General features: G+C 39.4%; 1 protein-coding gene across 1 annotated transcript in view; it reads right to left on the bottom strand.

The window, feature by feature from the left end:
• LOC149088396 (oxidation resistance protein 1B-like) overlaps nt 1-24,954 on the bottom strand; it is a 138,707-nt gene that overhangs the window by 58,520 nt on the left and 55,233 nt on the right. The window contains exons 2-6 of the mRNA XM_089247482.1: nt 14,504-14,566; nt 11,012-11,220; nt 5,908-6,008; nt 4,905-5,012; nt 445-531 (exon numbers count right to left, since the gene is read on the bottom strand). Of these exons, the coding sequence (XP_089103608.1) occupies nt 445-531; nt 4,905-5,012; nt 5,908-6,008; nt 11,012-11,220; nt 14,504-14,566 (568 nt within the window). The remainder of the gene's footprint in view (nt 1-444; nt 532-4,904; nt 5,013-5,907; nt 6,009-11,011; nt 11,221-14,503; nt 14,567-24,954) is intronic.

Genomic DNA, 24,954 nt, shown 5'->3' with positions numbered 1-24,954 from the left:
TGTATTGAGATTTATACAAAATGACATTCCTATATACTTCATGTCCATGATCTCTCGTATGCCAGAGAAAATTTCAAAATCATTTCAGAGTGAATAACAACTCTCAGGAGCTATTCATTTCCCTTGAGTCATTTTTTTTAATTGCAGGCTATATGGTCTGCTTATATACAGCATTAAGGTGGAAAAAAAAAACTGGGTGCTATTAATATTCTATTAAGAAATATAATGTGTATGTGGATTGGAGCCTCATTTCATTAAAACATGGAACGTGAAAGTCGTAGAAACGAGAAACTATGTAAGGTAATGCTCCGTTAAACATGGCATAAATAAGTAATGGCCGATTAATAAATGATACGAAGGCTTGACGCATGAATCCCTTTTTTCAGGGGAATGAAGAGGAGAAAGGGTTTTTTTTTTTTTTTGGATTAATAGACTTATTGTCACCTGTTTTAGACTCGATCCCTCGTCGAAGTTGTCATCTACAGCTTCACTTGCAACATCGGATAATCTTCTTTCGGGAACAAAAAGAAGCTAGAAGAAAAGACAGAATTTTCACGACGTAGTCTGACAATTCTTCTGATTTGATAAGCCAGAATGAAGAAAAAACGCCACATGTTTCTTCTGGAGCTCCGTCAGAAATATTGTTGAATGCTGTTACAACGATATCGACAGTTTTCACGAAATTTTGTTAATATAATCAAGGTTGACGTTTTCAAGACCTTTATTGATGCAGGATTCCCAGCAAAATCCATTTGATCATTTTCTTCACTCTCAAAATAGAATGAAGGGAGGCACAGAGAGAGAGAGAGAGAAATTTTTCACTAATTGGCTTTTTTTTTAACTGGGTCCCTATAAAAATCCAAATCTTTATATTTTCCCAGCAATCGTTTTACGAAAGTGTCACGTATAGAACATTAATTTCTTTCTGTATTTAGTAACATTTTCTTCATATTTGCATGGTGTCCCATAAATTCGTAAATCGTTTAAAAATTCATGAAAAAATTGGAGGAATTGACACATTCGAATGCGATTGTGGAAATTTTGTGTTATTCTCGGAAAGGAAGATTTGTTTGGTGCAAAACAATAAAATAAAAGTACTTGGAATCTTTGTCGGTAGAAAGGAAAAATCACAGAATTCCATAAGAAAACTCTTCAATTTCTTCGGCGTCCGAAACGTCAATAAAGCTTCAGCCGGTGATTCGCAGCTGAGGTTGAACAACTTCACCAATAGTACTTTTTCCGCCAATGCCAATATCACAATGAAAATATTATAAGCACCAGTAACAAGAAAATTGAGAAATGAACTGTTAATCGTACACCCTGCATTTTACAGGACTCTGATTTTACATATTTCCAGTGATTTGCTTTCATGAAGTACTTGCTATCGGCAAAAATTTGAACTGAATTTTTTTTCTGTATAAGAAAACAAAAAATTCCCTCTTTGGGAGAGTAACTTTTTCACACCACATTCAAGTATACCAATTCATTCAACTTTTATGCATTTTTAAACCATTTACGACTTTACGGGGCACCCTATATTTTAATTTTAGAACCACCAGAGGAAACTTCGTTCTTTCGAACACTCTCCATGGAAACACCCCGTATTAATTCAGCAACAAACACACTTATCTGTGTGAGCATTTCATTCTCATCATGTCGCGACTAATGTCAACTCTATAACGTATTAAAGCGTCTGGCGTCGGGTAACAATTCCTGGGAGTGCAGTGCAAATGGCGAAAGACCATCTCCGGGAGAGGGGAGGAGGAAAGGTCGTTTAGAATCTCGCGATATTTCTCGCGCTCCTGGCAATTTTCGCCACAACTAACCACCCTTCACCATTCTGACACTGGCTATGATGAGAGAAAAGCATACTATGTATACATATACAGGAATGCTTTTCGCCTGGACATACACACACAACCTCTATATATATATATATATATAATCCTCGAGTCACAAATACAGTTAATATCAAGGGGCGACGGACTTCCTGCTGACGGAGACGGAAAAAGGCTGAGGAAGTTCAGGAAAAGGAGCTTTTGCAGCAAAGTCAGCGCGAATTCTCCTAAATCTCGAGACAAAAGAAACGCTTAGTAATGACGCGAAATGACGTTTTATTATTATTATTATTATCGTCGCCATTTATTATTTTTTTACGTAGAATCTAGCAAGTATTCAGTCAAATATACATACAATATGAAATACGACGGTCAGGACAGGAAAAAAATTGTCGATTCAGACGTTCAATCCTCCAGAGATCAGTTTTTTTGGCATCACCTGATTCTGTTCTGCGATGATGTTGAGAAAAGGAAAGAAATGAAAATCACTTGATTTCAGAGGTTTTCGTAACTTTTTTTTTTTTAGTTGCTACTCAAAATCAACAACAGGATCAGCTTCGCGACCCATGGGTCTGCTTCGAATTCAAAAATGTCCATTAATAACAAAATACTTTCGAAATTTTTGAAACCACTGGTGTGTTTTAAAGGGTAGTCAATGGGGCCAAGGCTCCGAATCGAACGGGGCCAACTATTGCAGGCTTTCACTAATTCCTTAAATTATTTCTTTCATAAATTCTGAATTTCAATTATTTCTCTAGATAATTCTGACATTATTTTTCGTTTATCCTGGAATTATTGTCCTGATTTATTCTCGAATTTTTCTCTATTTATTCTCGAGTTTTCCCTTTATTAATTCTGTAATTTTCTCTGATTAATGCTACCATTGTTTTCATTAATTTGGGCATTATTTTTTTGATTAGCTATTATACAATTAAATTCTAGAATCACTTCTCTCATAAATTCTAGAATTGCGCATTTCTTTCATTCATTTCAAATATGCATCAATTCAGAATTTTCATTAATTTTTCCTTTTCTGGAGATTCATATTTTTTGTGTAGCAGCGTCGGCTCATATTTTTCAGCATTTCTGTGCATTTGGTAATAAAAGTTATGCGTTTCTTAGATGCTGAATCCCCCCCCCCCCCAAGAAAATATATAAAATCATTGCTCAAAACAGTATAACAAAATGTCTCAGCCCAGCTGACCGATATCTTAAAGACACCCCAGAAACCAGTGGTAAAACAAATGGATTTATAACCAGATTGTACGTGGGTTTGCACGGTCCATCACAAACTCCTGTGACCCACGTGTGTCACAGGAGGTACGTACCAGGTTAAGTACTCCCGCTTTATTTATTCTAAGGCATATTCTGAAAGAGAATGGTCTGTAGGGATCTGACCAGTCAACAAAAACAGCGTGTGAGAACTCCAACTACATGTGCGTCACCTCTACACGTCTTCGAAATGTTGCTCGCGAGCTACGCGGTGCTCACTGAAACAATCAGCAGTTCTCCTTGCTTATTTCCAACTTCGCTTCGCGAGATATTGATCACTCCGTGATTGAATACATTAAATTTGTATTCAATGCTTTAGCATTTTGCTGATTTAATCGAGCATGTGTCAGAGTTTTCGTATGCTGTTCTTCCAATGATGCGCATAGACGGTGGTCACGACTTGGAAAAATGTTCGAGACTCTTCTTGCTTTCTAATCGCTCATATTTCAGCGAGTGCACGTCATAAATAGCAGCTGAAATTTCATTCAGAATAATCCAATATTGTTTCATAGACGTGAATACGTATTCGAGTTTGAGTACATACCTTACCCTTATTGCCCTTTAGCGTGATGCAGACAGGACTCTGGGAATGAAATTAGGGGAGATCATCCTTATTTTGTTAATACTTTACATTGTAGATTTTGTTTTTGCAAAAATGAATACGTGGAACCTAAGAACTATTAGCGTGGGAATGTACTCCTCGATATATAAAGTATGACCATACGAGAAACCCTGGACCTTGTGAGATGCAAAAAAATCGAATCTCCGTAGTATATTGATTAGTGCACTTGCTCGGATTGCAAGATGACTACCGTCTTATTTTTAATCTTGGCATAATATTCAGAAAATCTCTTTCATAGATGTGCTGCGCGTTAACAAAAAAACATCTCTCTCCCTCTATCCTAATATTTCTCTTCAAGACTGAACTGCATATCATGGAATTACGTAAAAGGGAGTGAGTGAAAGAGCTGTTGAAGACTGAACCGTAATGGTAATAGGGGAAGGCTATAGTATTCACCATTTCTAGGAGTGTAAACTTCAATTAGTTTTGCTTATCACTGATCATTCTTTCATAGAATAATGCAGAAAAAGAAACATAGACTCTACACCTGTATTTTGCTGAGCAACATATTTATGCAAACATTTGTCAAAGACGAAGTTATTAGCTATTTCTTACGAAATTTTTACTCGTGCTTCTTCACACGATCCACACTCGCTACATATTCAGGTCTAAACAATTTATTGAGTGAAGTAATTATGTCATGAATATGACTATATTGAAATACGTAGGTGGTACAAAAACTTTTGAGCCTATTATATCCCGCTTTTCAAATGTTAGACAAGTCATAGTAAATTCAACGTAAGTCACAAAAATGTTAGCTTCGGTTGACTGCAGACTTCACAGGGATAACACAAGTTGAATATCTGCCTCTCATATTTCCAATCGCGTGATTCAGTACAAAAGAAGACGGTAAATTTGAATTCCGTTGAAGAACAGTTTGCATCTCTTTGAGAGCAGTTCGCGACGAATAATCGAAGGACAGGGACAGCTTTACAAAGAATGCATGAAAAGTTTTTAATGAAATATAGCTCCTAAAAAGTACACTAGCTACCCCTTTATATCCGAATAATTTTAGTCAATATCAGTACCTTTAGCTTATTCATCCATAATAGGTTGACACTCGTATGTAATATTAGACTGACGGGAGAGGGATTAGTAATCTCTTCTTAGGAAGCCACTTTTTTATTTTTTTTGTATGCACAAACAAGGAACTGACTTGATATGTCACTCACCTGTCCTGGGAAGATCATTCTCGTCGTGAGTCGGTTCAGCTTGGCCAATTCCGAAGGCGTCGTGTGGAATTTCGCTGCTATGCTCATTAATGTGTCCGACGCTTTCACCTATCGAAACAGACGAAATGGATTATCTGTGATAGCCAGTGTAGACCAAAAACAGTTAAGCGGCATTTTCTTCAGATAAGAAAAATCCCACATCACGGAAAGTTTAGCAGCCTGCTTTCATTTGATTTGTGCGTCGATTGGGTTCAATTATCTAATTCGGCGTGGACGAGTTTGACCAACAATTAGTTTATTACTTCGATCCGTAGGTCTATGTGCACTCTTTGTGCACATGAAATTTGTGATGCGAAGAAACAACGATTTATCTCATCTAATCACGCTCTGGTCATTTTATGGTCTCTAATTTGCTAAATGGCAACATGGATGACAATTATTTGTTATTTCGGTGTGATTACTTATTCTGAATATCAATGAGATTGTTATATTCTATATAGTTTGAATAAATTCAATTCCACATTCTATCATATACAAGAAAAATAAGATTTTTGTACGATTACCTACACACAAGGACAATGGTACGAATACGAACTGGTTAACTGTAGACCATGTTTGATTACAATTTTTATTCCAGATTTATCGTTGTTTATATGTATATATGAAATAACGTTTATTTTCCCATAAATTAATACATTTACGCATACACTCTACCCTCGGGAAAGCATCGATATCTCACTGAGATGTGAAGCGGGGATGTGTCCGGCCTTTCAGTGTTCAATTTTCTCTAAATGGCTAAGTATGAAGTGGGGGAGAGGGGGAGCAGAGCCTACAGGAGAGGATTCCGGCACAGAGACGGCTGAATCGGGATTCAAATCAAGACTAAGTAGCTACCTACTTATCGGGACCTACACTGTTTCTTGTGGGTGGTTTTACTATTTTTTAACATATGTGCATGTCTATGATAATGTGTGATCACCCAGTATAAATCCGAACGACTCACCTGATATTCTTCAGTTCCTTTCGGTTGTGTGAAGGATCTGCTCAACAACTTCTTTTCCGCAAGTTTTGATGATTCCTCTTTGGTTTGTTCTGCCGATTTCTCTGTCGACAAAAAATAAATAATACGAGACACGTTAACATAAATATTCGCGTTCGAAAATTTGATTTTGAACTATTAATTTCTTTCGAGCTCTTTCACACGCGAATTGCTACGACGTCCCGAAAGAGCTCGGGCCATTCTTTTTTTTCTTTTTTCCCTTGGTAAATTTTTAAGCTGAGAAAGTTAATTCAAGATTTTACCTGCATTCCTCAACGTATTCTTTTCCCGCGATATTCGAAGCGATTTTTTCGGGTGCCTTCAAGATTTTTTTCTTTTAAAAAACAGTTGTTTGGGGGGGGGGCAAGAAAAAAAACACTATTCACACTGGATATAGCTTTTGATAGTAGTAGTAGTACCTACTTTAGAAAATAATCTCCCATAAAAAAGTTTAAACAAATGAAATTTATTTGGTGTGGTGTCAATATGGTGAATGTGATAAAGCAGCGGTTCTCAACGTGAGGCCATATGGGCCTCCCTTTGCTGTCCAAGGATATTCTGGTGGGGGGGGGGGGGGCAGTGTTGAAAAACGGGTGAAGGGAACACAGAGCTGTGAAAAAAAAAAATCCGCTGTAAAGAAATAAGCTTTCGAGTGAAGTATTGTGGGAAATGTGACTATTTTCAGAATCTAGCAGAGCTGCCCATGGAACTTGGGCCATTTCAACCCATGGGCCCATCCTGGCATGACTGGGGTGGAACTCGTGCCTAAAGAAAGCCTACGTGATGAGATCTAGTACTATGATCTTCACGAGTACCCCACCGTCACCACAGTGGTGGTCGGCTGAAGTTGGTTTTCTGTGGTTTCCAACTTCAAGACGCGAATGCGAGCCGACGTCCCCTTTAAAAAGTCTCGCCACAGAGTGCAACAGACCTACAAACAGTACAAATGTAATTCACTCACTTCTGAATTATAGATGGCAGCACTGAAAAATCAAACACAACACTACATACGCACTCGGACTATTAGGTACACGCACAGTTACACTTCCGGCACAACTCACTAGGTAGTAAATCGCCCATAGATGGTGATAGACCTGAGTTGTGCTCGGTTTGAAAGAAAGAAAGAAAAAGATCTTCACGAGTGGGCAAATATATTAACTATTACTTCTTGCTAAGTATAGGGTCCCGGAACACCACATTGCCCGGGGGACTTCTGATGTTTAGACGGCCCTGAATAACCCCCCCCCCTCCTTCTCCAAGAAGGAAGCTCAGTGAATTCTAGCTCAGGGCAGGAACGGATTCAGATCCGGAGAGTGATTTCTTGTGCAAACTCGTCCAGTATTTTTCGGGACAGACATATTTTTTACATCTAAATTCGGCTCTTGGGAAAAATGATCGTCCTCTGTTTATTCGCTTCAGGTCTAGGGATCCAGATCTAACTTATTTATAAAACTTTTGTTCATTATTAAATTGTTTCGACTTAATTTAATTCATTGAGTAAAAAAATATCTTGCTCTTGAACGAGGGAAAGGTTTGCGACCCTGAATAAGACGGGGGCTACGAGAAGAAAATATGTTCCATGGACTAAAAAAAGTTGAGCGCTGTGACAGAGCATCCCAGTCTATCTCTGAAAATGAAATTGCCAGAGGGATCAGGAATATACTTGTACCTCAGCTATCAATACGCATCTCCTGGGTAAAAGCCCACAACGGCCAATGAGGAAACGAACTATGGAAACGGATGCGGCAAAGAAGTGACCAATACCGGAGTCTTTTGAGACAAACTCTATACCCCTCTTCTTAGACCAAGTCACTCCTCTGGAGCTCCAATATGCGATAGCAAATTGACCACTAGATTGGAATAAGCCGGGGGCGTCAGGAAGATCAACTCATGAAGTTATAAAGAAAGTAGATACAGTAGAACCTCGATTATCCGAACACATCGGGACCGAAGGATGCTCAGAAAAGTGAAAAGTTCGGAAAATCGATTTCGAAACTAATTCGATAATGTAAAGGAATGAATTGCAATTTATGATACTCCCCCTTCCCTTCCGGCAAAACCGTGATAAGAACTGTTTTGTTGTCAAGAAGAGAGATGCTCTCCCCACTTTCATTAAGGTACACCCGTAGAGGGTTAAGATGAATTCGTCAGACGAAAAAAAAAAAGACGGGAGTTAAATCTGCTGCAATTCACAAGTTTGTTTGCTTGTCAATCGTTTATAACTGCATAAACTATACCCGGATCCGACTCTACTTACATCCATAGCTCATAGGTACGGTATGTGCAATTGTTTGGAAGTAGATTATTGTACAACAGAACGAAGTTATCGAGTCGGGAGATAAGAGGATTCAAGTTCCAAGAAAATACCAACTGTTGAGCATCATTGACTACCGAAAAATGAAAATAAGTTGGGTTGAAACGGTGTTCGGAAAATCGATGTTCAGATAAACGAGGTTCTACTGTACTAGGAGCAGGGGGTTGGTAGCGCGATCTCATCTTGTTTGTCCCAGGTCATGGGCTTTTTCTAGCAACCTTACATCGCTTTAACGCGATTGCCAACGATAAATGTTCTTGTCTTGAGCCTAGCACGCCCCCTGCACTACGCCCCATGCTGTCCAGAAACGACGGCCTTTTACCTCCGTTCGCCGGCTGCCCATCTCCACAGACTATAGATGCTTGGCATACTACGTCGAGAGGAATCAAAAGAAAAGAGAGGAAAATTGGTGAAATATACCTTGAACAACGTTGAGACAAGATAAAGGGATCCGATTCCTCCAGCTCCTGTAACTCCGGTACCAATGCCCCCGTCAAAAAGATCGTCGCGTCTTCACCCTGACAGTGCGCTGGTGGTACTGTTTGCAAACGAGGATCAGGACGAATGCGTAATCCAATTTAACTTGGTTTATTTGATTCTTCGATTTGCATAATTTTAATTACGATGCACTACGTATATGTAATATTTGGCGTATCAATAAATTTTGGTTTTGCCAGAGATGCCTGCCCCCCCCCCCTTCCGGGGAGCCGAAGTGCTAACGTTGCTTTTTGCGACAGAGCCTAGGTGTCTCGCGGTTTCTCCAGTCCATCTTATGGAATTTGTTTTGGATAACTAAGCAAAAACCTGCTGCCTGCGCGAGCAGAAACTTGATGATTGTTGACATAAGGCATCTTTACAAATTTCAGAAATATTTCTGAAGTTTGAGCAAAAAATAATATAAAAAAAAAGAAAATATGCATAATAATATAAAATGTTTAAAATGCGAATTTCATTCAGAGACATTGAACACCCTGTGTAAACACTCAATAGGCGATCAAAGCCAGACTGGACATCTCTGAGGACGCCTAACTACCCCGTGTAGCCACTGAATTTTTATTCTAATATCATAGAAAGACACACGGCACCGACAGTATATAACAGACGCCTCCAAGAAAAATAAATGCTCAGAACTTGTTCAGGACGCGGCATCATAGAATAACAATCTTTAACATGGCATGAAAGTTTTAAATTTGATTACATTCGAGATTTGTGTGGTGAAATAAATAGTAAGCATCTGTACAAATATGCATTTCCTTTGTGAAACGTGTTCAAATCTGCGTATAAATAAATAAAAGCTTCTCGGAGTTTATTGAAATTCTGGACTAAAAATTTTGAGCATGCAATTATTCTTCTCCTGAGCTGAATTTTTTTCATTCATTATTGTTAAAAACGTTCTAAGAATTTCTCTGCATGAGAATTTTTTTCTCCCATTTTCTACGGCGTGTATATCATGCCTAGGAATGATAAACGAGCTTATTATCTGATGATACGGTGGTATTCGCGCGTGCGCCCTCTTGCGGTACGTGTCAACAGCACGCAAAAAAGCATTTTGTGAGGATTCCATCCCATCTAACACACCAGCGCTTTTCAACTTCCCATTTTATTATACTCTTTTTATTTTTTATTTTTACATTCTATGTGAAATTTTTCATCGCCTTGCGAGTCTTCCATCAATCAAAAGCCCGGTTTTACTTTGAGGTAAGTTATGATACACGTGAAATAAAGTTTATATACATGATTCGGTTTTTCCAAAGTAGTTAATTCAAATTGTGTTGTAGTTTTATTTCTCGAAAGTTACGAGATTTTCACACACAACTTGAACAAACACGAGTGCTACTCGAGTACAAATATATATACTAAATTTTTATTGCAACACCAATGGAAAGTTTTAAAAATTTTGGTACTGGGAAATTTAAAAAAAAATCCTCTCTCGTGAAATCAAAGGGCACTGCCGAGCCATATGACCTAGCCCTTGAAACCTATAACACATCTTATTCATTAATTAAACATTGACTGTTTACAGAGGTGTAGAGTCTGAGCATATCGACTAGACGGATAGAGCCTCAACATAGTAAATTATCCTATACATTGCTGTGCAATCGGCAATTCACTGTTTTATTCTCTGGTTGAGCAAGAGTAGGCTGTGCTGGACGATTTGATCAAATCCCCATAGCCTTCCTAGGTAATAATGAATGAGCCTTCAAAGAAAGGCGGTGGGGGGGGGGGGGTAAATCAGAGCTATAAGAAAAGTTTTGTGGGGGGGAGCTCATTCGATGCCACCCTGATCAGACAGGCGTTGGACACACCAGGCTCGCGTGCTCCTTCTCCAGTTGTAGCTTTAGCATGGACCTCAAATACTCGAGTAAGTTACCTAGGCTAAGGATTTTAACGTATTCCTTACATTGATGTTAATTTATAAAATAAAGTAATAGAACGTGTGAAGTGTTTATTCCTGAGTCTTCAGGCTGGGCCCTCTCGGTCTTAAACATAAACGATGGAGGATTCTCGATGGGTAGTTTATCCAGGCAGTGCCTCGTGGCATTTTAGTTTGTGGACAGGGATGCACAACCTCTAGTCCGTGAACCAAATACGACCAGTTAAAGAGTTCCGTATACGGCCTGCGATAGGTACACTACTTTCTGGCTCGCAGACAGTAACCTCATCGCATATCTGGCCAACGGATTCTGGAGATTGTGAACTCCTGGTGTAGACGCTCTGAAAGGTCAAGAATAATATAATTTTATATTAGGTTACCATCAGATTTGGTTTGGTTGGACTCATTGGCTTGAACCGGAGGTGTCAATGGCGGTGAAGTTACAGAATCATCAAGAGCTGCTTCGTCTTGTACAGTGGCTTTCGAGGCTGCTGCTGCATCCGCTTCCGTCTCACCGGGCGGAGCAGCCGTCTTCTCTTCGCAAGGCAGTATGGGATCACAACTGCGACTGTCCATGAAATTAGGTTTCCTAAAGTTCAAGAATAATATATGTAAGAGTTAGAATCCAGAAAGACCTCTCATCTTACAAATTTTTTTCTTGCTCCAAAATCGGGGTGAGCCTATTTGGAATCAAAAACTCCAGATTAGTGATGGGCTGGTGGGCCAGATAAGGGTCAATAACTTTATTCATATTAATAAATATGAGTAAAATTATTAAAATATACTTTATTATGTTCAGAGTTCTAAAGGATAAACAATTGCATCTAATTTGCGATGAAAAAAACCGGGGTAGTTTTCACACAGAAAACAACATATCCCGCTATTTTACTTCTGAGCACAAATATTCCAATCATGAATCAATGTCAGGCCCCCACCAAAATGTTTTATTTTTGTTTTTTAGCCCGCTCCTAGAAAAGTTTACCTATCACTGCTCTAGATGTGGTAACGCGTTTCCTCGACTTTCAATACTTCATTACAAGCCAATTGAGATCAGTTTGTGAAAACTCACTGATATACAGGATGTCCCATAAATTCGTAAATAGTTCAAAAATGGAAGAAATTGGTTTTTTGAATGCGGTTTTCCGAAAGATTATTTTCACGAAGGGGATTGTTTTTTGTTTTTTTTGTGCCAAAAAAAAATATATTAGTTCAAATTTTTGGAACTTAGGTGGCACTGCCGACTGCAGGTGTGATCGGACTTAAATCTTTCTTCAATCTCTTCTGTGCCTGAAACGTTCGGAAAGCTTTAGCCGTTGATTCATGGCCGAGGAGAAACAACTTCACAAAAATGCTTTATCCACCAACATCAAAATGAAAATCTTAGGCAAGCGCCAGCAACTGTAAAATTCAGAAATGAGTTGATTTCCATATTTACAGTGATTTTCTTCCGTGCAACTCCCTATCGACAAAAATTGTAACTGATTTCTTTCTTTATCAAAAAATCCTCTTTCGCGAGAATAATTTTTTCGCAAAACGTATCCAAATATACTAATTCCTTCAATTCTATGCATTTTTTAACTATTTTTACGAATTTATGGAACACCTTGAACGAAGTAACGATTCCAATGCAAGCATTTTATGCATCAGCGTATAGAAGGAAGGAAAAAGTAAATTTAACTAAAATTTCTCTAAGAATAACGAAGGTAATTATTTTCTAAAAGAAAATTTCAGATTGAAATTTCCTCGCATAACAGCTGAAGTATTAATTAAAACGCACTCATTTTCTTTTCAATCAAATTGTAATTCCATTTCCGAAGATCGTTCGTATGGATTTCATTAGAGATCTCATCAGGGAATTCTGCACCCCCCCCCCCCGCTCCTTTCCGTTTCAGGACCCTTCTACGTCGAGCAATCATTACAGAAAGAAATTCAATTAATATTGTAACAACTTATTTAGTTTGATTATCCTCTCGAATTGCTCGAAGCATCTAATTTGCCGCTTCTGAAGTTGATATATTCGAATGAAGAGGAGGACGCGACACGAGCCATATTCCTATTGTTCCCATTTGCTTCTTTCAGCAATCGTACTTTTCTCTGCTTCAAAATTATTATTTTTTAAAATATTAACGTGGATAAAATGGTAGAAATGCTAGACATGGGTGCTATGCAAGTTCTGGTAGCCATATCTGCAGACGTTTAGTACGCGTGCGCATGGATGTTCTTCAAGTGCTAACAAGTGGATATACAGCAGAGCCTCTCAAAGAGGGTCTCATCCTTCGTTCTCCAGAAAAACATCCCTCCCTACAGTGATACTCTGATTTAAATCGGTGATTCGTTCTAATGCTAACGACGGAAGTCTAGATAAATTTTCACACTGAATTTTCAAATAATGATTCAACTAAGATTCATCAAAGTTTAATGTCCGTAATAGACGGTCTCTCATAATTTCGTAAATGATTTAAGGGGGGGTCGGTTTCACGTAAATTTTCCAAAGAACGCATTTTCGAAGTTTTACATTTTCAAATACCATGAAACTTTCTGTTTCTAACTGTTCAAGTTTTTGTTCTACCCCGTACTAGAAATGATTTTTTTTTTTAATATTTTAACATAAACTGCTGGCAGGCAATATATATGTGCTAATTTTTTCCACTGAAATGCTGTTTTCTTCAAACTAAACTCTTGGTTAGATAAGGAACATTTTTTGAAACACCACACATTCAAATGTCTTGAAACTTTGCGTGTCTCTCAACACTATGATGATGCATACTTTAAAAATTTCCATTGCTCAAAGTGAATTTACTTCAAAATAATGATAATAATTATAAGTTTAAGGACCTGAAATGCGGAGTGGCGTAAAGCAAAGTATTACTGCAAAAGGGGAAGTTCTGAACCACAGAAAAAATGATCCCCTAATGGACACTTTAATACTATGTGGTTGTTTTTTTTTTTGGTTTTTTTTTTCTGCACCCCCGGTGCAATACGATTTACCTTCTCTCGTCCCCTTGGATAATGCGTTTTCTAGTCATTATGAAATTTAGTTTTTTTTTTTTTTGGCAATCACATTAATTATCCATTAATCAATTTTTATAAATTCTTTTATATATTTGTTTTAATTTCTTTTTTAGTCTATGGTTAATAATTAGTCCTGACTCTTTTTTTAAATTAACTTTTGAAAATTAACATTTACGGATGATTAAGTTGCCCATGGTACCATTCCACGTCACTGAAGTAGCCCGCGCGGTAGAGTTTCACATCATTTAAGTAATCCACGGCACATTCCCATATCGCTTCAGTGACTCGCTGCACATTTACTGATCATTTGAGCCACAAGCGGTTAGACTGCTCGAATCGGGGGCAAGGTGAATCACCGAGAGTATGTATGCATAGTGACAGGAGGTGGGGCGATTTTCCACATCCCACCTGCACCAATAACAATTTTTTCCGCCAGTACGGGGGGGTGCTTCTGCATCCGCCTATAACGTTTGAGCAGCCCGGGACACAATGTCAGAGCATTCGAACAGCCCGCAACACTGGTCAACTGGTCACTTAAGTGACTCGCGGCGTATTTACAGATAATTTAAGTTACCCGCGGCACAGTTTAATGACATTTAAGTGGTCCTCGTTGCAGTTTCAGATCATTTAAGTGGCCCGCGGCACGATTTCAAACAAATGAAGTGGCCCTCACTTTCCTGAAGGTTGAGCACCTTTGAAAGTTTTCACTGTGTCTGTGCCTAACGGCAAAGTGTTTTGTATACGTAAGCAAGCTTTACGAGAGAGAAGTGCACTTTTATTCTCTTCTCAACAAATCGGCGATTTATTTCTACAAAATCTTTGAGACATGGATTTTCTGAGATAAAAATTCAAGAACTTACTTTTCTTCGCTTTCGGCAAGCGCCTGCCCGTCTTTGTTGTAGTAACTTTTTGATTTTTTACCCCTGGAAATCAAAATAGAGCATTGAATTATTATCTGTAATAGTATCAACGAATCGTGAAGTTTCAACGAGGGTATAACAATGGATATATTCTTATGCATCGTACATAACTATTTACCCTATTGATGATACATGAATGCATCTACGGAAACGCGCGGTTTGTCGCCGTGATTGCATGACTTGGCAGATGTTTCGGATAAATTATTCACGATGCACTACAGTAATGACATTGCAAAGATAGACTGTTTCCCTTCTTTATTTCATAACACTCGCGTATCGTTGGAAAGGAAAAAAAGCATCATCATTATTGGTGGGAATAATAAGTTTGTATCACGCGAGATGCTATTAATCTATTTCATGCTGCAACACATTGAAATGGATGAACACTTGTTTTTCAATTGATCTTTGACTGTCGATTGTGTGTATTTTTTTTTTTTTGTGCGCATTAAATATAAAAAGAATTATGGGCTGCGTCATCGTATAGGCCGCAAGTTTAGCAGTGTTTATCGTTTTATCCACTTGATGATGCATTCACGTCGATGGTGATTTGTTCGATTGTCTAAAAGAGTGTTTTTTAATCTTTATTCGCCAATGACCCCCTTTGGAACATGCATTTTCTTTAACTCCTCCTTGTCCTAATCCAACTGGACGCTCTTCATCCAGGAGTCTCCTGCCTACTCATTACTAACATGTGAAGTGGGGTGTGTCCGTTCCTTCAATATTCAATGCCTACTTATTAAAAACTTGATTTTTTTTCTTTTAGTAAATTTATAGTGAATAAAATTTTTATAAATCGGCTCTATCTCCGGACTTATGGCCTACCACTAAACTACACACATGCACCTCGACCATATTCCTTTGCGGAACTTCTAACAACTTGGTATATGTTGGAGTGTGCGTGTAAGTGTTGTGAACCTGACGTGAAGTTTGTTTCTGTGTATAATGCTTGTCATGAGTAGTGCTGCTATATGCCATCAATTTTTCTAACTATGAGTGTAGTGTAAGAATTGTATAATTGTATCGGTGCAGGCCTGTTGCTCTCTGTGGCGAGACTATTTAATGGGGAGATCGGCTCGCAATTGCACCTCGAAGTTGGGAACCACAGAAAACCAAGTGCAGCCGACCATCACTGTGGCGACGATGATACGAACTTATGGGCTACGGTACTACTTAACCGTACTTGAACCTCGTACGCATTCCTTTACTCAATTTCTAACGAATCGGCTCATGCCGGAGAGAATGTGTGTTCTGAGTGTGTATGTGTGGCCCTAACGTATTTAACTTGTCGAGTTGCGCTTGTTTCATGTTCATGTTGCCATCTGTCTTCCATTTTCTAAAGTAAAGATGGAAATGCTTGAATTTTCATGTTGGACTTATGGGGTAGAAATCAACGAGCTTCTCTTTAGTAGAGGTGCTATGCATTGACGTCTTAATATAATGGGCCACCGGGTGAAGTGATTTTCTGGAGTTGCGTACTATGCTGCTTTTGGAAATCATAGGTAGTCACATTCTTCATAGTAATACAGTTCTAAAAGTAGTCACATTTTCCCTACTATGTTTTAAAAGTCTGTGACCTCTTTATTCACTTGTCATGGTTTCCCTTCTACTTGGTTTGCACCCGCAGTCCCTTTAATCTACCTGTTCCCCCAGTCGAGAACCAAGTCAAGCGTCTTCAACCTGTTATTCGCTAGCACCACAATATATGGTGCACCCAGGAGAGGTCCGATGTTCATGCACTATTTATTATCTGCGACGTGTTGATCAACCCCACAATTACATGCCTAATTAACCCTTACAGCGGAGAGAGATCCCGAGATATCTCAGGTTCTTAACTTCCTTAAAACGACAACCCCGAGCCCACATACCGTTGAAAGTTTACGTGTCGTGGTAACATGTTTTCCTCCTGTCAATCAACTGCCAGTATTCAGAGTCAGCTTTTATTCAAAGTCTGATAATAGAAAGAGAGAGAACGATGATGTTTTTCTTTTTCCTTCGAGGTAGGATAGTATTGCGTACAGCATAACTAGCATGACAGATAGCTTTTTTCACTTCCTTGTTTTTATTATTATTATTTTGTGCTTGGGAGGGGGCATTTATCAACTCGCAATGGAAAAAAATTCTTCCTTAGAATGGGTGGCAATATCTAGAAGGTTTAGTGATTTCCAATGTGGCAGTTATAATACGGATCAGGAAAATTTTAAAAACCTCTCATACAAATACAAGGCCACAACACAGGCAAAGTGCCCAACGAGTTGGCTGAGAAAAAGATGCCGATAACAAGCATGGATGTCATATATTACTAAAATACAGTACCTAATTAAAAATGAAAAAAACCCCAGCATTATGCTAATTCATGATTACAATCAACATGGCGGGTTTGCCATATAGGTTTTTCTGGTGATAGACCAGTGCTCGTGGCTGGAAAACAGTTGTAAGCACCTAGTCTAAAGGAAATCCATACTTAGATGTATGTACTTATACAGTACTTCTATGGCATTCTTCTTGAAATATAAGATTTGAAGAGCGGCTCTATAGTTAAGGTGCTACATTTGCCGTTCAAGTACCAATGCCAGCGACCGAGTGGCGTTACGGTAAGCTGCTCGTCTGCCACCGTGAAGGTTACCATCAGGTCCCAAACTCGAACCTGGGGAGAAGAATATAAATAAAGAGATAATTTTCTTAACAAGCTTGAGCCGACCACCTATAGATAGTGTCTTTATTTCCAACCCAATTCGTTAACAGCAGTAAATTACAGTACAGCGATATGGCTGGAGTCGGTGGGGTCAAGTAGTGCCAGAGCCATGTTCACATTAATGAAGAGGTATCGTTGAAATTGTAGATATACAATATCTACTGGTGGATAACATTGACGTTTATCTGCACAGTTTACAATTTGAAATATGCTTCTGAAACGGGGCCTATTATCGTCACATCATGGTTAGCTATGCAGTCAGGTAGCCAGCAGCTGTAGTGGTCGAGTGGTCATAGTGACGGACTCGCATCGCAAGAATCCTGGTTCAAACCCCACCGTCACCGCAGTGGTGATCGGCTGAAGTTGGTTTTCTGCGGTTCCCAACTTCGAGGAGGAAATACGAGCTGATCTCCCCGTTAAAAAGTCTCCCCGCAGAGAGCAACAGGCCCACAATGTTATATTTATTCATTCATTACAATTCAACCTCTATGAGTTGAGGAAAAAACTCATAGTTTAAAAAATTGATTGCAGATAGCAGCACTACACATAACAAGCATAATACAGAAACAAACTTCACGGCAGGTTCACTATACATACACCCACATTTCAACATGTACCAATTCGTTAGAGGTTCCGCAGAGGAATATGGGCGAGGTGCATGTGTGGTTTAGTAGTAGTAGTCAGGTAGCCAATTTCAAAGACGTGTTCAAGTCGAAATGATATCATCGAACACAAAAGAAATCATGTCGCAGCTCAAGCATGAGCGTAATTTTTTATACTTCGATGGCTATAACAAAGCAACAGAATTCAATTAAGAAGCCCTTCCCTTCCGATCATTTATAACATCTATCATCCTTTGATGTTAGAGCAAAGATTGATGAAAACCCTCTCATAAAGGCATCACAAACTCTGCTCTGAAGCTATTGTACTATTATTATTTTCTTCCCCGTTCGATTACACTATTGATCCGGAAGCCGTTCAACATCTATCAATAGCAATTATTTTTCCAACAACAGGATAGGAAAGAGAAAGCTTTATATGAGAGAGACAGGGAGAAACATTTTCTTCATTTCATTTTAGTTCCTCAAAAGGACGCAACATATAACTACTGATCTTATCTCGTAGTGTGTATTAGACAATTTCACTCTCTGTGACAATTCCTTTTTTTTTCTGCATCTTTCACGAGCTATTCGGGTTTATTGGAGATTCTTCCGTGTTCCTTTCCGATCAAAAAACAACAAACTATTCCTCTATTTTCATTGGTCATCCACTCGAAATGACTCTGAGACGCAACAAAGATGACAGAGAGTTTGCAGAGTGCCCGAGTGGCACCGTGGTAAGATGCTCGTCTTCTACTATGAAGGTTACCATCAAGGTCCATGGGGTCGAATCCGGGCATAGAACGTTAGAAGCAAGTTCTTTACCTGCCGAACCTGGGGCGACCACCGATGGATTGAGCCTTCATTTCCCACCCAACTCCTCTGGTTGGAAATTGCCGTATGGCGATATATGACCGGAGTTGGTGTGCGGTAAAGCAGGCAGTTTGCAGAAAGCGACTCAAATGAAACTAACTGTGTGCTAGATCAGTGTTTCTTAACCTTTTTTTGGCCCATGAAAGCCTTTGAACCGCTTTTTTTTGCCCCACACCCTCTGGTCAAGAAGCTTACGAACATTTCGCCCCCCGACACGTTGCGTCCCCGGAACATTTTGCTCCCTGAAATTTCGCCTGCCCTGACTGTATAAGACCGAGTGAGTGATCAAGTGCTTGGGTGAGTGACCGTATGAATGATCATATAAGTGGGTGGGAAACCGAGTGAGTGTGCGATTGACTGTACGAGTGAGTGATCGTATTAGTGATCAGGTTAGTTACCACATGAGTACCGAGTGAGTGACATTTCCGTGATTAAGTTAGTGGCCGTATGAGTGACCAAGTCAGCGGGTGAGAGACCATATGAGTAGGCAAGTGAGTGGGTGGGTGACTGTATGAGTGAGTGACAGATCGTATGAAAAACCGAATGAGCGTGGTCGCTCATACGGTCGATAACTTGATCAATACGGCCACTCACCCAATCACTTAGTCGCTCACAAGGTCAGTCACTTACTTGATCACTCATACGGTCAGGGCAGGCGAAATGTCAGAGGTGAAATTTCCGGATCCCGGTCAAGGCCCCCCAATACCCAGGAGTGAGACACTTTCTACTTATTTAGTTTTCTTTCTTTCTTTTGGCAAGTGGTAAATGTTTTACGAATCAAAGAGCAGCTTCTCTCTTGCGGAAGATTCTTCTTCGGGATTCTAAAAGTAGTCACATATTTTCCCGCCATACCTCACTTGAAGATGATTCAGATGCTTCGCCTCTGCGGGATTTTTTTTTTTTACGGGTCTATGTCCCAACCCCCAATTACATGCCTTTTTACTTGACTTGCACTCGAGGCATCCCCCTTAGAATATTGTAGGGTCATGTGGAGTAAAGGTTAAGAACCACTGAACTGCTTGTATGAGATTAATTGAGTATCTCGTAAGGACCATTGAAGAAAATTTTTATCTCGCCTAGAGCAGTGACGTGGTCGTGTGGGCATTGTGTTGGACTCTCATCGTGAGGATCCAGGTTCGAACTCCGTGCCAGAGTGACGCAGTGGTAAGATGCTCATCTTAAACTATGCAGGTCACCATCACGGTCCACGGGTTCGAATCCGGGCATAGAACGTCAGAAACAAGTTCTTTACCTACCGAGCCTGGGGCGATCACCGATACATGGCGACTTCATTTCCCACACAACTCCACTGGTTGGAAATCACCGTATGCCGAATATATGGTCGGAGTTGGTGTACGGTGAAGTAGTAGGTTCGAACCCCATTGGTGGTTATCGGCTGAAGTTGTTTTCCACCTTCGAGGAGTGAATGTGAGCCAGTCTTCCATTTAAACAAGTCTCTCGCGGTGAGCACGCAAACCTTCAACGCGATACTTCTTTTTCACGAAAACTCGGGTGTTCGCACTCCGAAATGCAGAAGGCAGATGAGACAGCACCACTATAACAGGAAACACTCATGACTCTGACAGCATAAATACGTTAGGCGTCACGCGCACACTAGGAACACATTCTGGCGTGTACCGATTCGTTAGAAATTCCTCAGAGGAACATTTGCGAGATGCATTTACCCTTAAGTAGTAAGTGGTAGTTAAATTTGGAAACAACTTATGCGCAAAGTAAATGGTGGTGGGAAAAAATTTTATACGTCATTCCAACAGCTCATCTTTGAATTTTCAGGTTTAAACCTTAGGCTGCGGGAATAGTTGGAGAAAAGCCGCTCTCTCTCGAAACGGCTACGTAAAAGGAAAATTCCCATTCTTTTTTTCAGTTGTCTTTTGTGAAAGATAGATGGCAATCAAACTCAACTCGTGCGTTTCAAATACAGTGATATACCTCGGCTAACGAAGATAATTCGTTCTATAGAATCATTACTGTGCAGTGAAACCTATCTAAAACGTCCAGCGATAACCTACATGAGACGATACTATGTGAGATCAGTGGCGTAGCCGGGGGGGGGGAGAGCAGAGGGAGCGATTGCTCCCCCAATCGAAATTTTGCCTACATTGGCGCCTATTTTTCTAAATGACTTTTGATCTTTAAAAAAACTTTAAAAATACCGACTTTTTCATTTTCTACCTTCATTGACTAAAATGATGAGTAAGGAAAAATATCTACATTTATATTCGCTCTTATATTATCTCTTGCAGTTTCACAGTGATTGGGTTTGTACTAATCCTTGAGAGAAGGAAAAAAAGAAAGTGGAGGTTTTTTCATTATACCATTTTTGGCAATTGCTCTCAAGCTCTTCACCTGGAACCATGTTCAGATCAGCCTCTGTTCCCCACCTTTATTAAAGGGCAGTATCTTGCCCGCTTCTAGCTCTTTTTTCTCTTGCTATTGGTCGTTCTCGGTAGAGCTCCTAGAAATACCTTTCATAGGTATGAAGGATGTGGCGTTCACGAAATTCTCATTCTGTTCTGAAGGGCCACCAAGAACATTGACTAAGGCGCTTTTTGAAGAAATTAGGCACGGGAACCTATTGTGGACAGACCACTGAACCTATGAAGTGATGGCTAGGATTCAAGCTGCAAGAAGTATCGCCTTTTCTTTGGGCGCCTAAGGTAGAGCTTGAGCTCCTAGAAATACTATTTTATGTATGGGGGGGAGGACTTATTTAGATTCATAACGCCTAGAAATGCCACGTTATCTGCAGGTGCTCTGGCAAGAGCTACTAGCTTGTATATAGTAGTATATAATTCATTGCTTGTATATAATTTCATTCTGAAACCTCTCCTTCAACATTACAGGGGAGGGGGAGTGTCAAAATGCGCTTTTGCCCCGGGTGACCAAGCATCTAGTTGCGGCCCTGGTGATAACCACTGCGATCGTGTGGGCATCATGATGGATTCATCCCGGTTTGAACCCCACTAGTGGCACAGTGGCGGTTGACTGAAGCGTGTCTTTTTTTTCAATGTCTAGGAACGAATGCTAACCGATCTTTCGTTTGGAAGCCTTCCCGCAGAGAGCACGCAGGCTTTCACCGTGGTATTTGCATAACGCGGAACTTCAGGCATTTGCCAGTTTTACTTCTAATATGGAAGACAGATGTCAAAACTTATCGAACTGAAACCATGCATAACTATGGCATCATATATACGTTATGGTCACGCATAATGTAAGAAAGAACTTTCCGGCATGCATTAATTTGTTAGAAATTCCATAAGAGAAATGTCTTGGAAGTACATGCACGCGCGATTGAGTAGAAGTAGTGTACATGTGATACGTGCTTAGATAAGAGTGTAACATGATGAAAGCGATTAAATGGAAGCATGAAGATTTCTCTGTACTTTCATATCTTGGAATAATTTTAGAGAGAGAAAAAAAAATTTTCCCCCTTTTTATTTTATTGTCCTTATCATTTTTTATATTTTAATCTAAACTTTTTCCAACTACCTTTTAGGGTGACTTCCCAGTTGCTTTTGGTGTTTGCATTTGTATATAAGTACACAAAACATGAAATGGAATTTAAAATTAATTAAAAAATTAAAATACATTAACCAATTGAAAGGTAATTAATTTAATTTTAAAAATAACATCGACTGAAAACAAAATAAATTTGATTTTTTTTTTAAATTGGGAAATTTAAAGTTCTTTCCACTAATGCATAATTTTACGTTTGCGCCTTAAGCACGAACAAAAAAATGGCGCCTTTCACAATTTCGCTCCCCCACGGACTAAAACCTGGCTACGCCACTGTATGAGACGGACACCTGTCTTCAACGGAATCAAAAAAAATTGTCCCTTCATTGAGTAATGCTTTTATGTATGTGTGTAGTTCACCTTCATAAAATGGAAACCTGTCAAATATGTTGAATACTAATTGTCTCTTGAGAGACGTTCTGTTTCGTACAGATTTCATTATGTATTAAAATAGAAAAAAAAAGGTGCGGTACAAACAGGGAATCTGGGTTCGAACCAGCAACAAAATAAAGATTGGAGGTAGGTGGGCACTCTACCACTACTGAACAATGTACAATCATCCCATATAATACAATCAGACATGTTAGACAATAGAGAAATAATAAAAAATATTATCATATGTACGCGTTTGCCATCTGTACGTCATTTTAAGAAGTTAATATTAAAAAAATATTTGAAAAAAAAAATCAGATAATTTCTGGATGATTGTGCACGCAGCTACTCCGATCATCCTTGGATGAAGGGAGCAGCACACTGAGGGTAATTTACAATAGAAAAGGCATGCACTGCAATACTGCCACGGATAAGCAGAGGGCCATTCAAGTATTACGTCAGCATCGGGGGGGGGGGGTTCGGATTTGCTGACTTTTGATGACAAGGGGGGGGGGGAGGTCAAAAATGGCTGAAAATCTGCTTACGTAATACTTGAATGGCCCCAGAGATATGACTAGGCATTAGGGGGGGGGGGGGTATGTATGCACTGTATCTTATTTCAGTTGGCACTCCGTTACCACCAGTCAAGGTCCCAGTTCAGATTCCCGCTGAATGTTGACAAAAACATGTTTAAAAAACTTGGTTTTCATTGCAAATTACAGTATATTTCCTCATGCGGCTGGCCACAAGAGTACGGGGTTGATAAGTACAAACTAAATGTTTTAGCCAAATGCGTCAAATGTTTACGAGTACTTTCGCATTCTTTGGGATGCATGACTCAAAGTTATTAATGAGCCACTCTGAATAAGTACAGATTATTAATCTCGATGTACACAACTGGCATATACATCAGAATAATGAAGAATGCACATCAGAATCGACCGCTTGAAGGGTTCTCGTAGTGTATTTATTCCCAAACTCCCAGCGGAAACCACCACCACTCCTTCTGTCTGTCCAGATCCCAAGAAAAGAATTCATTGAGCACAACAGCTCATAAGAAAAAATCCATCAACACCAAAGAAATAAATTCCTCTCTCATCTTAAATCGAATTGTCTGTTAGCTGTGCACTCGGAAATCTTAATTATTTCTCGACGTACATTCATTTCTGTCGGGGAGAGAGAGAGAGAGTGACACTCTCCAACAGGTCGCATCTTTATTTTATATGTAGACTATACACAGTATGTGTGTGTGACAGTCTACACATCGCTCCAGACAGCTAATTAAACGCACCGCATTTCCAAGAAAATATCCCCAGAAAAATTTCTAATATCATTCGGTATTTTGGCTTCGCGTCTGTCCTTTTTCGCCGTCTGGAAAGAATTCATGACACGACAAAGGATTTATCCGCACGTGTAAGAAAGAAGAGAAAGGAGAGGGAAATAAAAGAGTTGGGAGAGAAGGAAATGCGAAAGCTGAGAAGAGTATGGATAAGGAAAAACAATTGTGATGAATATAATCGTCGTGTGTTCAGGCGAAGACGTATTTTCTCGTCATCCTACAGAGACGCAAATATAGGAAAAAAGAGAGACGGCTAGTTATGTTTCCCTTGCAAAAGGACATCGCCTCCAGACAGTCAACGTTTCGGTTATTATTACCTATAGTAGTACAAGGCTTGTTTATAAAAGTGCAGAAATAAAATGCCAGAGGAATAGCAGACAGATGAGGCCCTAAGGTTACCCCTGATGAGCTCGTTAATATGCCTAGAAGAGCTTGCTTATTTTTTTCATATAGCAGGAAATAACATCGTGATCTTCAAAGCATACCCAGAGAAATATTTCTCCATAGTATATAAACATGAATATGTTATGAGAGATGACGATAAAACGAAAATATACAGGGTGTCCCATAAATTTGGAATGCGGAATGCGAGGATTTTTTCGCGGAGTCCTACCCTCAGGGCAATTTCAACGGCTTGCAAAAGGCCTGGCGGACTAATGATAAATTTGTAATTAGTTTAAAAGTCTTAAAAGTCCATATAAATTGAAGGAATTAGTTTTTCCGGTTTGCGAGAGTTATTCTCACGAAGAAGAATTTTTTTTTGGTACGGAAAAGAAGTTCATATTAGAGGGCATCACATTTAGAGGGCATCACAGGAAAGCAAATCATAGTATTCTGGACCTGAACGTTTCTTCATACTTTTCTGTGCCTGAAACGCTCGTAAAGCTTCAGAAGGCGATTCGTTGCTGAGATAAAATAACTTCACCGATTGTATTTTACGAAATTGTATATTCTTTAAAAATTAGAAACACAGAATAAT

Source organism: Pholcus phalangioides, unplaced genomic scaffold (genome assembly GCF_987345545.1).
Source record: "Pholcus phalangioides strain wild (caught in Gottingen) unplaced genomic scaffold, Ppha-v1.0 ptg000003l_1, whole genome shotgun sequence".
NCBI lineage: Eukaryota > Metazoa > Arthropoda > Arachnida > Araneae > Pholcidae > Pholcus > Pholcus phalangioides.
The sequence above is the reverse complement of the archived record's forward strand: the minus strand, read 5'-3'. Positions and strand labels throughout refer to the sequence as shown.